Source organism: Amblyomma americanum, chromosome 2 (genome assembly GCF_052857255.1).
Source record: "Amblyomma americanum isolate KBUSLIRL-KWMA chromosome 2, ASM5285725v1, whole genome shotgun sequence".
Lineage (NCBI taxonomy): Eukaryota > Metazoa > Arthropoda > Arachnida > Ixodida > Ixodidae > Amblyomma > Amblyomma americanum.
Genome location: NC_135498.1, coordinates 133,219,995 through 133,233,771, shown reverse-complemented (window position 1 = coordinate 133,233,771; position 13,777 = coordinate 133,219,995). Strand labels below are relative to the sequence as shown.

The 13,777-nt window shown below is 47.5% G+C and overlaps 1 protein-coding gene across 1 annotated transcript in view; it reads left to right on the top strand.

Moving 5' to 3' along the window:
- Positions 1 to 13,777, top strand: part of LOC144121817 (monocarboxylate transporter 9-like) — a 40,972-nt gene that overhangs the window by 15,544 nt on the left and 11,651 nt on the right. Inside the window, exon 3 of the mRNA XM_077655227.1 lies at positions 806 to 1,080. Within this exon, the coding sequence (XP_077511353.1) occupies positions 846 to 1,080 (235 nt within the window). The 5' untranslated portion in view covers positions 806 to 845. The remainder of the gene's footprint in view (positions 1 to 805; positions 1,081 to 13,777) is intronic.

The following is a 13,777-nucleotide window of genomic DNA, read 5'->3' as shown; positions in this document are numbered from 1 at the left end:
AGTAATTCGATATAGAAAAAACAATTGGTGATTAATTTGTGACGTCTTTAGTATAACGAATTGGTGATTGATTGGTGGAGTGATTGTATTTGTAATGTCATAAATAATAGCCACGAGACTGTTTACTCGGTTACATACAGTAATTAATGAGGTCATCATAAAACGAATTAGATACTTGGAATCCTCTAGATGAGTACAACACCAATATTAACTAATAAAGTTAATATTTATTTACGGTTAGGCTTAAATTTAAATGCTAACAATAAACTCAACGATGGCGTCATTATCGAACCAATGGCATGTTCATAACGAGATCTATGAGTAGAACATGTTAAACAGCAATGTCGCCCAATTAGGGTAATATTAGTTATAGTGAGGTTAACACTGCGGTCGTGACGTCAGCACTCGGCGGCTCACAAGGCGGCAGGCGCCCGCTCGCCGTGAGGTATAGAAAAGTAGCCAAATCCCGTGGTAACAGATCGCATGAAAGCTAGATTGCGCTACCAAAAAGCTACCGCTCTTTACTTAAACGTCTTCCAGGTGGCTGTGGCATAATTTTTTGTGCATTATATTCGTGTCCTTTGGCAAAAGCTACAGCATATGGCAGATTTAACTGAATTTTTTTCACATTCAAGTACCCCTTTAACAAACGCGTCAAGTTATAAAAACCTTAAATCATAAGTATGTGGCGGTGAGAAACCCAATGACTCAAATATAACGCAACACACTTTTCCATCTCATCAACCGCCTTCTGCCTGATAAGCGGTTCTGAGCTATTATCTATAGATTCATTTCATTCTTACAGGGAAACCTCAACGCCTGAAGTTTACTGGGAAAAGAGCACCATGCGCCGGGATACTCAGAGTTCTCACCGAAGTTCTCGCAGCGAGGCCAAGGAAACTTTGCTGCTGGATGAATACTGGGGCGTTCCCGTGACGATGGCTTCTGCCGCATTTTTCATCTGCATGCCAGTTTCCTGCCTCGGGCTGGTTTTCGTCCTCTCCATGGAAAAGTTTGGCATCAGCAGGGAAGAAGCGTCCTGGCCGGAAAGCGCATTTTCCATGTGCGGCCATATTGCCGGTAAGACTCCACCCGGAACATGTACTGTTGGCCAACAGATTCGAAGCCAGTGGGTGGGTTGCTGAGACGCGAAATTGGGCTTTTACGGCACTCCTCCTACTGGAAAGCACTGATGCGGTACGCCTGAACATTTATGCTCCCCTGATTTGGAGCCTAGGATAGTTCTGCGAGGCGCACTGAACAGCCTGGCAGCTGTGCATGCAAAATTTTAATCAAGCATGCGCTGCGTGTAGGTAAAGGTTTTTCTTAGCCTGGTGACCTTTTTGCTCATTTGATGCGCCACAGAGCGCTCGCTGGTTTTCGCTTTTGTTCCTTAATATGAAGTAATACTTTAGTACCGCAGACTTTTTCACTGCTCTTATTCAGGTCCTGCTACGGACAAGACTTAAACTTGAGCATCCCTAAAAGTTATGTGAAAAGTTTGGTTCTTAAATTTGCCCCAAAAACTTTCAGTCTCAACGTTCGCACTCACTGAAGGCTGTGCATATAAAACATCTCAAGTGCAGCGAGTGACACAGAGAAAATTCTTAGTGCCGGGTGCAAATAGGGTGTATAAGTTCTCAGTAAACCATTCAGAATTGACCTACAATGCAGCGTGTTTCCAGTTTTTCTACTGTTTTGTTCTGTTTGCGCTCTAAAAAAATGTCGAACTTGAAGGAACTTTTCGAAGCTCATGTCCAGCCTCAACAGATTTATAGTGCACCGAGCTCTTGCCTATTTTCTAAAATACTACTTACCTCCTTTCGTGATGTGCAAAACTTGCGTATCCATTAATGCTACAAAAAATTTTTGGTCTAGTTGGTACTTCATGCTCACATCCTCACAGGACTACAACGAACACGAACAACAGACCGACACCACAAAGCACTGACGTCACCTTACTTTATTGCCATGCGATCCACATACAAATCGCGTTTCCTCTTGATGCGGCAGCGACCTGCAGTGCCGCTGCCAGAGATAACGTGACATGTCGTAGATTTCTCCTATGCATTGCGAGCGAGCTAAAATATATATAAAAATGTGCATCGTGCGATAGACACGGTTCAACGCCGCGCTTTGTGCCACCTACCTGTCGTTCTTGTTCGTTGTCCAGCTGTGTGAATGTAAGAATCCGTTACTCGCATGTGCTGCTTTACGAGATCCGGTGGAAGGTCATTCTCCTGAACTTTCAAACACTCTCTAGCTGCGTGCACTCTTAATGGGTACATTTCAGGGTAATGCTTAAAATTGTGAGGTTTGGATATTGCAGCCTGATTCCAACGAACTTTTATTCGATAAGGGCAGTTTTTCAAGGAGAAAAGCCCTGATGGGTTGCAAGACGAAACAGCATAGATGGTACCAAGTAAAGCAGCGCAACAGCACAAGGTCAAGAGGACACGAAGGGTGAAACCCGGCGCTAAGCTGACAACACAACTTTACTCAGGACGCAATCGCCATATATGCTCTAGCATCGCAGAAGAAACAGAAAGAACAGAGAAGAGTGACAAGCAGATCAAGGCCTGTCATAATGAGGATGCGGACGTTTCTTTAGTAAAGTGATGATGAGAAAGCGGATAGCTCAGCTCTCGTTTAAACATCTACCGGCTTGGACGATGTACGAGCTACAGCAACACAAAGGGATTGAATACACGAGACAATCTTTGCGCTTGCAGAGGCCCGCCACATCTGAGCCTCTCCTCAGGAAATTCCCACTGGAAACTTTCACAAATGACATTACAGCCTCAGTCACGTGACAACAACGCAAGAAAGGAATAAAATAAATCTATTGTCCTTCGTCGGAAAAGACATTAAATTTGCCGCCAGACAGGGGGCTGTTGCAGTGTTGGACTCTAGTGGGTTCTGCAGCAGAATTCGGTGCCTTATTCGTCATCTCCACTCATCTCTTCCAGAGCCTCTAAATTTCGACAAATTGGCGATCAATTTTGCGTGTTGGTGCTTACGTCACACACCATATTAAATACTGTTGGCCATTACGGTACACCATTCAACACAAAACGCAACACATCAGTGTTTCAGTAAAAACGGTCGGGAACGGGACGACAATTCGGCACATGCTATACAAGATTGTCCGGAGGAATGCAACGGGCAACGGCTGGCAAAGATACCCTTCAGCATTGCATTTTAATTCGACAGCCTTATGTGGCTCGTGTCGCAGAAAAGACGGCGTCGGCGCCGTCTTCAGCCGTAAGGGATAAATGGCGCATCTCGGTGGACACCTAACTACGCCATAAGGGAAAGAATTTTCCTTCCCTTATGGCGCGGTACGGGTGTCAAGCGAGAATTGTAACAGGGGTCATTTCCTTTCCTTAAAACCAATTTTAATTTCAAGTTTCTTCCCTTACGGCAGGGTTTGAGTGTCCACCGATATATGTGAGACAGGCGTTCTTTCCTGTCCGTAATAATTTTCTTTTCATTTTTCTTGCCTTACGGCACGGTTCCGGTGTCCACAATGATATGTTTCCTTTCCTTAAATTGTTCGGGCAAGGGGTCGCACCGAAGGACGATGGCGTTCCGTGGATTCCTTGGCAATGCTGGAACAGGCTGTCGCGTCCTGCTCTTAAAGGTGAAGCTTAAGCGTCCTCAAGCTTTTTTGGTAAGGAGTCCATTCAGAAGATTGGGAGGAAGAGGGGAAAGACGTTCGCTTCACGCCGAAGGTGGTGGCACATGATTCAAGCCGACAGTGCGCGTTTAAGATCTGTATAGCGCTGTAGAATTCTCAGCAAGACATTTCTGGAAGCGGGCGGCGGCCTCAAGGAATAGAGAAGGGCGCCGCAGCTGGCGTCAAGCTGCCCTTCTCTGCCCTGACTTCTGGAGAGCGATAGAACGATTTCGAACCCTTGGTCCGCGAACGCTGCTTCGCAGGGACAGGACCTTGAGGTGAGAAGAGCCAGCGGGAGCCTTAGCCTTCAAGCGCACACAAGAGCAATCTTTACCGCCTTTTTTTGCCGCGGGTCTCTTCCGCATTACCTCCCTTCACGCTACCACTTCCCTCATCGTTTTCTCTTTGCCTACGCCGACTTTCATCCTCATATGCTCTATGCGTTCGCCCTCCTTTATCCTTCGAAGCACTCGTTTGCTCAGTTACACCGAGGCCGGCGCTCAAGGACGCCGCTCAGCCCATGAACGGTAGCCTAAGCGCTACGCTCTAAATGTGTTTACAAGCTCAAGATGGGAAAGAACGAAACAATATTATGTAAGAGGTTGAGTTCCGGAAATGGTACTAAGAACGTAAAGAAACTCCTTTGAGAAACCCATTTGTTTTTCACAGAAGAGGTGCAAACTATGTGGTTGTGAAATACGTGCCAAAGTTAAGACAAAAAATCCTGAAAATCAATATTTCCATAATTTCAGCAGAAACACCTTTATGAAATGAATAACTCATTCCGAGTCAGGAGTGCCGCATGACTTGAGAAGAAATGTGGTGTTCACGTTATTAACAGTGATGGTATTTTAAAATCTGAGTTCACTTCTCCTCGCAGGAACCATTAGTTCTAGCGACGCGCAGTGTGAGGTTCACTTGACAATCACTCTGCACCAGCATCACAAGGAAGGTATAAGCTTGAAGATTCGCTACAAGAAAAGCTAAACATGTTATTTTTGAGCATCGTTAATAGGGCCAGTGGATCGAAATACTTAAACAATTTTTGTAATCGTGAGCTCGCGTAGAATAGATATTATTTAGAGTCATCATTGTCACCAATGGGACAGCGCTTCCCCCGATTCTACAAATAGCTGCCACGGACAGCATGAGCATAACAGGCTTTTTAATGCTCTGACAGAAATACCTGCGCTCTAGCAATGCAAGCAGGAATGGTGTAAAACTTCCAGGCAGCTCTTTGGCGTGCATACGTAGCGTTCTTCGTGTTTACGTGAAGTTCTCACGTAAACACAAGACCACACTTGTGCAAGCAAAATCTGCAAAGTAAACTGCATTGAGCATTAACTTCCATAGTGCTCCGAAGGAAACGGAGGACAGCGACCGACTGACCCTCGGTTCTTGTGCGCTCTCGGCGCTAACAGGAGATCACAGACAGCGCCAGCTGTGTGTGTGCTCGGAGCGAGCAGGAGATCAGGGACGGAGCCGGCAGTGTCTGCGCACGGCGCGAACAGGAAACCACTGACGACATCGGCTGTGGCTCTGTCGCTCTGTCTCGTATGTGCTCCTATATAGGCCTCCTGCTAGTGAGCCGGTTGAAAGACGGGAGCCTGAACGATACGGAGGACCTCTTGTTGCTGGTCGGAAAATGCGATGAGGCGTCAGCGACAGAGACGGGAGGCATGGCGTGGTGGAGAGTTTCAGGGGGGAGCCGGTATTCAACGATTACATCTTTTAGGCGGTCATTAGACATGGAATCGTGGCGACAGTGAAAATCAAGAGTCTAAAACTCGTCACTGCGCTTGATGATGCGAAACGGGCCATCGTAAGGGCGCTGCAAGTGCTTTCGCACTGCGTCTCCAAGGGCAAAGACATGTGTTGTCGTCTCCTAATCAGCAGTGATGTAGGAAGAAACACGGTGTTGTGGGCGAGGTTTCTGGGCACAAAGATTGCGCAGCGCGGTGCGCAGCTGCTCCACGTACGCCGAAGGGCCAGGGAAAGACGAGGTGGATGAAGCGTCGAACATTTCTCCTGGAAGGCTCAGCAGTGAACCAAAGACTAGGTCGGCAGGTGTACAGTTGATGTCCTGCTTTAAGGTAGCCCTAAGCATAAGCAAAAAAGGGGCAAGGAAACTCTCCAGCCGACCGTGTCGATTTGCGCCTTCAAGGACGCTTTCAGGATCCGTTGAAAATGTTCGGTCATGCCATTTGCGATGGGGTGATAGGCTGAGGTGCGAATCGTTTAACTTCCTGGCAAGGTCATGAGGTTCTTGGAAAGGGAATACTCGAACTGTCGACCGCGATCGGTTGTTATTGTAGAAGGGAGACCGAAACATGAAGCCCAACTCGAAACAAAAAGTTTTGCCGATAATTTCGCTCGTGATGTCGGAAATGGGAAACGCCTCTGGCGACCGAGTAAAACGGTCATAGCACGCCAGTCAGCATGTAGGTGTTTCCCTGTGATGATGGCCACAATCCCAAAATGTCAATATGATCCTTGTCGAAACGCTCCGAAGGTGGCGCGAAGGAATCGTAAGGAGTCAAGGTGGATGGATATTAGCAGTGGATGGCTTATGGGAGTTTTACCGTCCCAAAGCGACTCAGGCTATGAAGACGCCGTAGTGAAGGGCTCCGGGAACATCGACCCCCTGGGGTGCTTTAACGTGCACTGACATCACACAGTACACGGGCCTCTAGAATTTCGCCTCTATCAAAATTCGACCGCCACGGCCGGGATCGAACCCGCGTCTTTGGGGCCAGCAGCCGAGCGCCATAACCACTCTGCCATCGCGGCGGCCTATTAGCAGTGAATTCTGTGATGTACGCAAGGTGCGACTTTCACGAGAGGAAAACTTGCTACTGGCAGATTTGATGGAAAATATGAACGGCTTGTGGTCGGTGGCGCTTAAAAAACATCGAGCTTCAAGGAATTCCTGAAATGGCATAAAGCCATGTAAGCAGCGAGTAGCTCGCGGCCGAAAGCGCTGTAGCGGCTTTCTGTGGAGGAGTGCTTACGCAAAAAGAAGGCTAGCGGCTGCCACGATCCGTCATTAGGCAGCTACAACTGCCACATCAGACGTCTCTGTCATAAGACGGAGTGGAGCATCAGGTCTTGGGTGAACAAGAAGGGTGACGACAGCGAGCTGTGTCTTAACAGCTTGGAAGCTGTTACCGAAGCGTGGCCTTGTTGTAAAGCACCCGCCTTGCATTCGGAAAGTGCTCTGTTCGATCGCCAGTGCCGCCGGGTACCCACCGGTTTTTAAAGGCAACAAGATTTCCCCCGGCCTGGTGCTCGGCTCTTAAGAGTGAGATGATTGGGAAAAGTGTCTTGACCACAGTTGCTCTGACGGATCAGCGATAAGTTACGCCGTCAACAACGCTAAATCCGCCTCGTGCGGTAGAAGCCCATTTGTGTCCCTTTCTTCATTCTCGCAAAGTCTGCCCGCCGGAAAAACCGGACTTTCCCAGGACCGCAGTGATACTCTGAATCGCTTCTGACGAAGGACCTTAGTGTTGAACTTAGGTTAGAGCGTATGAGCCTTGAGTCGAACTCTTCACTTGGGAATGAAACACGAAGTACCTTTGCAGGCTGAGTTGTTCGCAACTAGGTTTGCCCTCGAAGGGGCGCATCGAGGTTTGCGGTGTCTCCTCCAAGTTCACATCCCTGAAGAAGCCGGGCGCCGGGCCGAGGTGGCTAGTACCCATTTTTACCGGTGGGTGTCCGGCAGTGGGTTTAGAACCAACCACCTCCCACAGCCGAAGCGGACGCCCAGACCACGAGGCCTCATCAGACAATGTAATGGGAGAGGATTTTTTCTTCCTACCCTGGAGCAGATAAGTGAAGGGTCGAATCCCATCAGCACAGCGGGGAATGAAACGCCGATAAAAAATTGATCAGCCCCAAGAAATCTCGAACCTTTCGTATGGAATTAGGCTGTGGGAAATCACGAATCACTTTCACTTCAGTAGGGAGTGGCCGTATGCCGTTAAGATCCACTTGGGGTCCAAGGAAGTCAAGATTAGAAACGAGAAAAGTGCATTTGGCCTTGTTGACGATATTTCGTACTCAACAAGGCATTAAAAAAGCTGTCGGAGATATGAAAGGTGCTCGTAGGCGTAGCGGCTAAAGTTGAGATCATCGATATAGGCAAAGCAGAACGAAAGACCTGGGTTGACTTTGTCAACAAACCGATGGAAAGTTTGAGCAGCTTTGTGGAAATCAGAGGGCATTAGCAGGTATTCAAAAAGACCAAACGGCGTTATGACAGGAGACGAGGGAATGTCCGAAGGCTCGACAGGTATCTGATGATACGCTTTGAGGAGGTCGATCTTCGGAAAAATGGTTGCTGCTCGCAGTGGTGACACATAGTGTGCGATGTTAGGCAGGGGATAGCGATTGTGAACGGTGGTCTTATTTAAAGCGCGGAAGTCACCGCAGGGTCGCCAGTCGCCTGGAGATTTCTATGGCACCATGTGGAGCGGTTATGCCCAAGGACATTACAAGGGTCCCACAATGCCAAGCTCGAGCATGTGATCGAATTCGGCTGGGGAAATCTTGTGTCAATAGGCCGCTAGGCTTCGTGGACGAGCATAGACAGGGAGTCCTGTGGTGATTATGTGGTGGGTAATGTTGTGCGTGGCGGGTAGGAAAATGTTGAACGGGCGAAACATGCTTGGAAACTCGTTCAGTAGTTTCTCATAGACAGATGAAGGCAGGCTATTAATAACAGTGCTCAGCACGGCTGCTGACGCTATACCTTCTACCACGAGGGAGTCGTAGCATCAACAAGACGCTTGCGAGAAAAAGTCCACCGACGAAGAAAATGTGCTCCAAGTACGGGGTCAGCCACGTCGGCTACGTGGAACACCCATCGGAAAACACGCTGGAATCCAATGTTCAAAGTGCGGGCACGTTCACCGTAATTTCCAATGGTGGTCTTCTTGGTGGCTTATAGCGTTACTGCATATTGGCGATTCTTCGGAGTATCGACGAGGTTGAGAAAACACTAACTTCGGCTACCGTGTCAACGAGGAAACGGAACCCAGACGCCATGTCCAAAACAAAAAAACAAGGGGCTGCTTGCTGGACCGCCACCACTCGCCGCTTCGAGTGGTGAGCCTGGGCGTTTCTCGAGAAAGTTCAGCGCGATGCAAACTTCTGAGCGCCTACACTGAAGGTGCGTTGGTACCAGCAATCGCCGGGATGCGACGATCGAAATGAAGAACGCCGACGGTAAGAGGAGTGGCGGCGTGACAAGGATCGAGAGCCTGCAGACAGGATAATGATTTGCGTGCATAGCTAGTCTGTCTGGCTGCAGAAGTCGTCGCAAAGGGGCTACAGCTCAGGAGGAGACGGAAAAGATGCCTCACTTTTCGCTGAAGTTGTGACAGTCGAAGAAATGGACGGGGAGGTGACTTCCATGGCGGAGTGGGCAAGGTGTTCGAGCTTATCCATGGACAACGCACCTGCTGCGGCGAGCACCATGCGGACGGTGGAAGGCAGGCGCGGCAAGAAACAGCTCAAGGAGTGGGCTTTGCTAAAGAAGCGGCCTTGTCAACAAGGAGCTGCTGAAGACGGCACAAAAGTTGCAAAGGCTTCCCGTCGCCGAGTTCTTCCACTTAGAGCAACTGCTGTAGTTCTTGTCTTTCCGTCCACGAAGTACGATTCAGGAGCTTGGCGATCAAAGTGTCGTAAGGATTTTTCCGGGGCGGAGAAAAAATGAGGTCTTGGAAATCGGCAGTCTCTGGAGGAAGCGCAGACACAACGTGGGGAAACAAAGAATTCCACGATGTGATTCGTTCTGTCATAAACTTTTGGTTGATTTTCGCCAGCCAGCCAGAATTTCGGCAAACGAACCGAAACAGCGGAGACCCCTTGAGATATTCCAGAGTCGGCTGTAGCTTGCTCGGAGTCGCTGGTGGGCTCTATTCTGGCCGCAAGTTTCAAATGACCGTGGTCACCAAACTTTTGTAGACGCAGCGGCCTTCGTGTTTCCGTGATAAAATTACGTAAACGCAAGAAAACGTATGTGCACGAAAAATCTACAAAGTGAACTGTATTGAGCAATTCCAGAGTGCTCCACAGTTAGTGGAGGGCAGCGACCGACTCATCATCGGTTCTCCTGCGCTCTCGGTGCGAACCGGAGATCACGGACAGCGCCGGCATAGACATTGTGTGGGCTCAGGCGAAGAGGAGATCAACGACGGCGCCGGATGTGGCTCCGTCGCTTCGTCCCGCATGTGCTCCTATAGGCGCTTATGAAAATGGCAACGGCACTGCCTTTTCGATGTACTGAAATTTTTCTTCCTTGATTGGTAATTTTAACTGGGTGGTTTTACTCTCACATTTCGAAAAGAGGATTTTCTTCTATCCTGTAAGGGTATTTCGCGTCTAAGCATGTTCGAAGGACACATGGTTTAGAAACTCCAATGTTCCACTGCCGCATAGAAACGTTAGTGCTAAGAATACCTCTGCTGCCAAGACGAACGGTAGAAAGTCTTTGGGAGAGGCCATAGCGTTGCAGCCGCTCGGCTGATGATGATCATCGAGAACTTCGAATGAATATAAACTCGCTTACATTCTAGAGCTTGGAAACTACTCACAATCACCAACCATGTTCACCGACAAACGCAAAACACCGGCCAGTAAAAAGCCGCAGCCAATTTTAAGGCCCGGTGCGTCTCGCCTGGCATTCTTGCCATATTAAGCAATATTTCAGACATGATGTCTGAAATAGGTGGACTCTCAGAACTGATGAATAGCCGCTATCATCACCAGCAAAACCACGCATACTGCCACACAAAGGCTTCTCCCAATGTCCCCAATTAACCCTGCTCGGTGGCAGCAGCGGCCACCTCACCGCCAACTTCTTAATCTCACCTGCCAACCTAATTTTCTGCCGCCCCTTGCAACTAAGGGCCATTGGTTATCGTACCTTTGAAGTATATGCTCTGCCCAATCGTTTTTTTCTTCTTCATTTCGAGTAGGTTGTCATTCACCCGTGTATAATGCTTGACCCACTCAGCTTTCTACCTGTCTCTAAACGTAACACCTATCAGTTTTCTTTCTATATCTCACGGCACTGTCCGTAACTTAAGTTTCCTCCTTTTCTTTAGCCTTCGAGTTTCTGTCTCATACGTGATTATCGGTGAGATACAGCAGTTAAATATTTTCTCTTGAGCGATATTGGTAAACTTCCTTTCATGATCTGAGAGAACCTGCCAAATGGACTCCACCACATTCTTACCACTCTATTTATTCCAATCTCGTGATCCGGATCTGAGGCCACTACCTGCCATAGTGGATGTATTCTCTTACCATTTCCACCACCTCCCTACCAATTGTAAACTTCTCTTCCTGTTCGTGACTTTTATGCAATATTTTTTGTTTTCAGCGTATTAATCTTGAGACCCACCGTACTGCTCTGCCTTTCTAACTCATTTATTATGTTTGCAGTTCATCTCCGGAGTGACTAAGCAAAGCAATGTAATGAGCTAGTCGCAGATTACTGATATTTTGCACTTGCTCTTATTCCCAACTCTTCCCAATCCAGGCCTTTGATACCTCCTGTGAGAAGGCGGCGAATAGCATTTCTGAAATCGTGTCTCCCTTCCCGGCGCCCTTTATTATTGAAATTTTATTGCCGATTTTATCCAGGAATATGACAAATGTGCACTCGCTCTGGATACCTCCCACTATTCTTACATAATGCTCTTCTACACGCTGATTCCGCAATGCCTGCGTAGCTACTCAACTTTTGACCGAATCAAATGCTTGCTCTTAATCTATAAAAGCAACATAAAATGAAATATTATAGTTTGGGCATTTTTCTATAACCTGAATGACAGTATGAATATGGTCTGTGGTCGCGTATGTTTTACGAAAGCCTTCCTGATCATTTGGTTGTTTGAATTCTTTGGTTCTCCGGACTTTATTTTCGGTTACCTCAGTAAATACCTTTTACGCATTGCAGAGTGAGCTGATCGGTCTGTAAGTTTTCAAGCCCTTCACGACTCCTTTCTTAAGGATTAAAATGATGTTAGCATTCCTCCAACCTTCTCGTACACTCGAGGTCATAGGGCATTGCGTAGAGAAGGTAGCTAGTATTTCTAGCACTAGCTTTCCTCCATTCTTCAACAGATCGGCTGTTACGTGATCCTCAGCAGCTGCTCTAACCCTTTACATTTTTCCTAAGGCTTTGTTTACTTACACTTTTTTTTGCTTGTGGAATATCCTATTGCTGTGCTCTACTTCCTTTCTCATTAACAGCCTGATTACATAAGCTACTGGACAGATTTGTGTAGAACGGTTTGGCTACTTGAACTATCATATTCATATTGCTAATTACATGCACTCATTGTATCTTAATGAATCCATCTTGTTTTTTCTATGCCTAGTTTCGTCTTCACGGTTTTAGCAAAACGCATGCTTGGTTCTCTCCATATTAAACTTCCTTGTGTCGGCTGCCTTGCTTTCACTGATTAAATTTTACAGCTCTGCTAGTTCTCTTTTATCTGGTGGTTTAGAAGCCTTTATGCTTTCGCGTTTCTTAATCAGGCCTTTCGTCTCCTGAGATTTCTTGCTGGTATCCTGTCCAACCAACCTACCGCCTACTTATACCGTGCTTTCCGTAATGATAGCTGTGGGATTATCGTTCACTGCGTGAACTTTGGTATCATCATCCTGAGTTAAAACCAAATTTATGTTTTGCAACGATATTCTGAATTCTTGTACTTTCCCTCTAAACGATAACTGCTTATTAGGCTTCCTCTTCACTAGTTTATTCCATTTCCTCGTCAAGTCTAAGCTAATACAAGACTTTAGCATCCTGTAGTTGATACGGCGCACTTTTCCGAGGACACTCACGTCCTATTTGATGCCAAGGTGCTGCATGCTACGAATTCTATTTCATTTTTGGTTTAAGCATTGGGGCTCTTGTATGTCCATTTCCTTTTTTCTGTTTTGGGAAAGAAGGTTCTCATTATCCATAATTTTGATAAATTCGTAAAGATGAATAGTGCCACGACGCTAATCAGCAAGTCCCGTTACCACCATGAACACTGCGAAGTCGTGGTAAAAGGATCGACAGTCGGACTGCCTCCTGGTCTGCGTATAAGACTAGGGAAAACCTGCTGCTGCACTGTTATGCGCAACCTTTATGCCAGACAGGCGTTGGCGTTAAAGCAGTGTAACAGGGGAAGATTCGAGCCCCTCCGTTCTGTATATGTGGACTTGAGCCGACGTGTCAACGCGTGCATGACATGCGTTAATGAAATAAAGCACGTCCTTCCTCGCCGCGAATGTGACGTTTTAAAAATGGTGCTTCAAAAACACCCGCATCATCGCGCGTAGTCTCCGTATCTCCTCCAGTGCTACGATGGGCCGCGAAAGATGTTTGTTTTGTATTCGGCCTGTTTCTGTGCCTCATGCCACGTTTTATATCCTAGCACTATCAACCATTTACATCGGCTCGTCGCTACTGCCTAGAGCATTTCCTCCTTGTTCATGTCGCTTGACATGCGGGCCTTGTTGTTAGGGTGCAGAATGTTTCATTTAACCCTGCCCTCGTTCCGCAGCCATATACGCTAGACCAAGCATCACTACTCCCACCTGTTCGTCTTGAACGCCGGTTACTGTGCCATTTCCCGTATACCAAGCCATTCAATGTCGCTGTCCGAAGCACTCCCTGGTTGCGAGCTGCAGCAAAGAAGCCAACAATCCGTTCAGGCTGAATAATAACCTTTCTCTCTATCGCGTACCTTAAAAATGGCCGATTTCTTTCGAGCGCGGGATTGCCAGCCGTTTAGTGTGTTGCTCCTGCTACCTACTGCAACCTGTTAGCGAGTTAACTACCTACGCGTGTGCGACTACCCTGTTAGAGCCCCGTGAACAGAATGTCGCCTAATCGGGCGCTAGATTTTTCCAACCGCCAACACCCTTGACGCGGCCATTCTGTTTCTCCTTTGTGGCATCGTCTAAGCGTGCAAGCAGAAATGACTTTAAAGACTATGGCAAGCACTGTGTATTTTTGAAATGTACAAGACTCTTCTCTCAAAAGCTTGAGGTTAGTGTTCTTGTAGCCGGCGTAGACAAACCTACCCT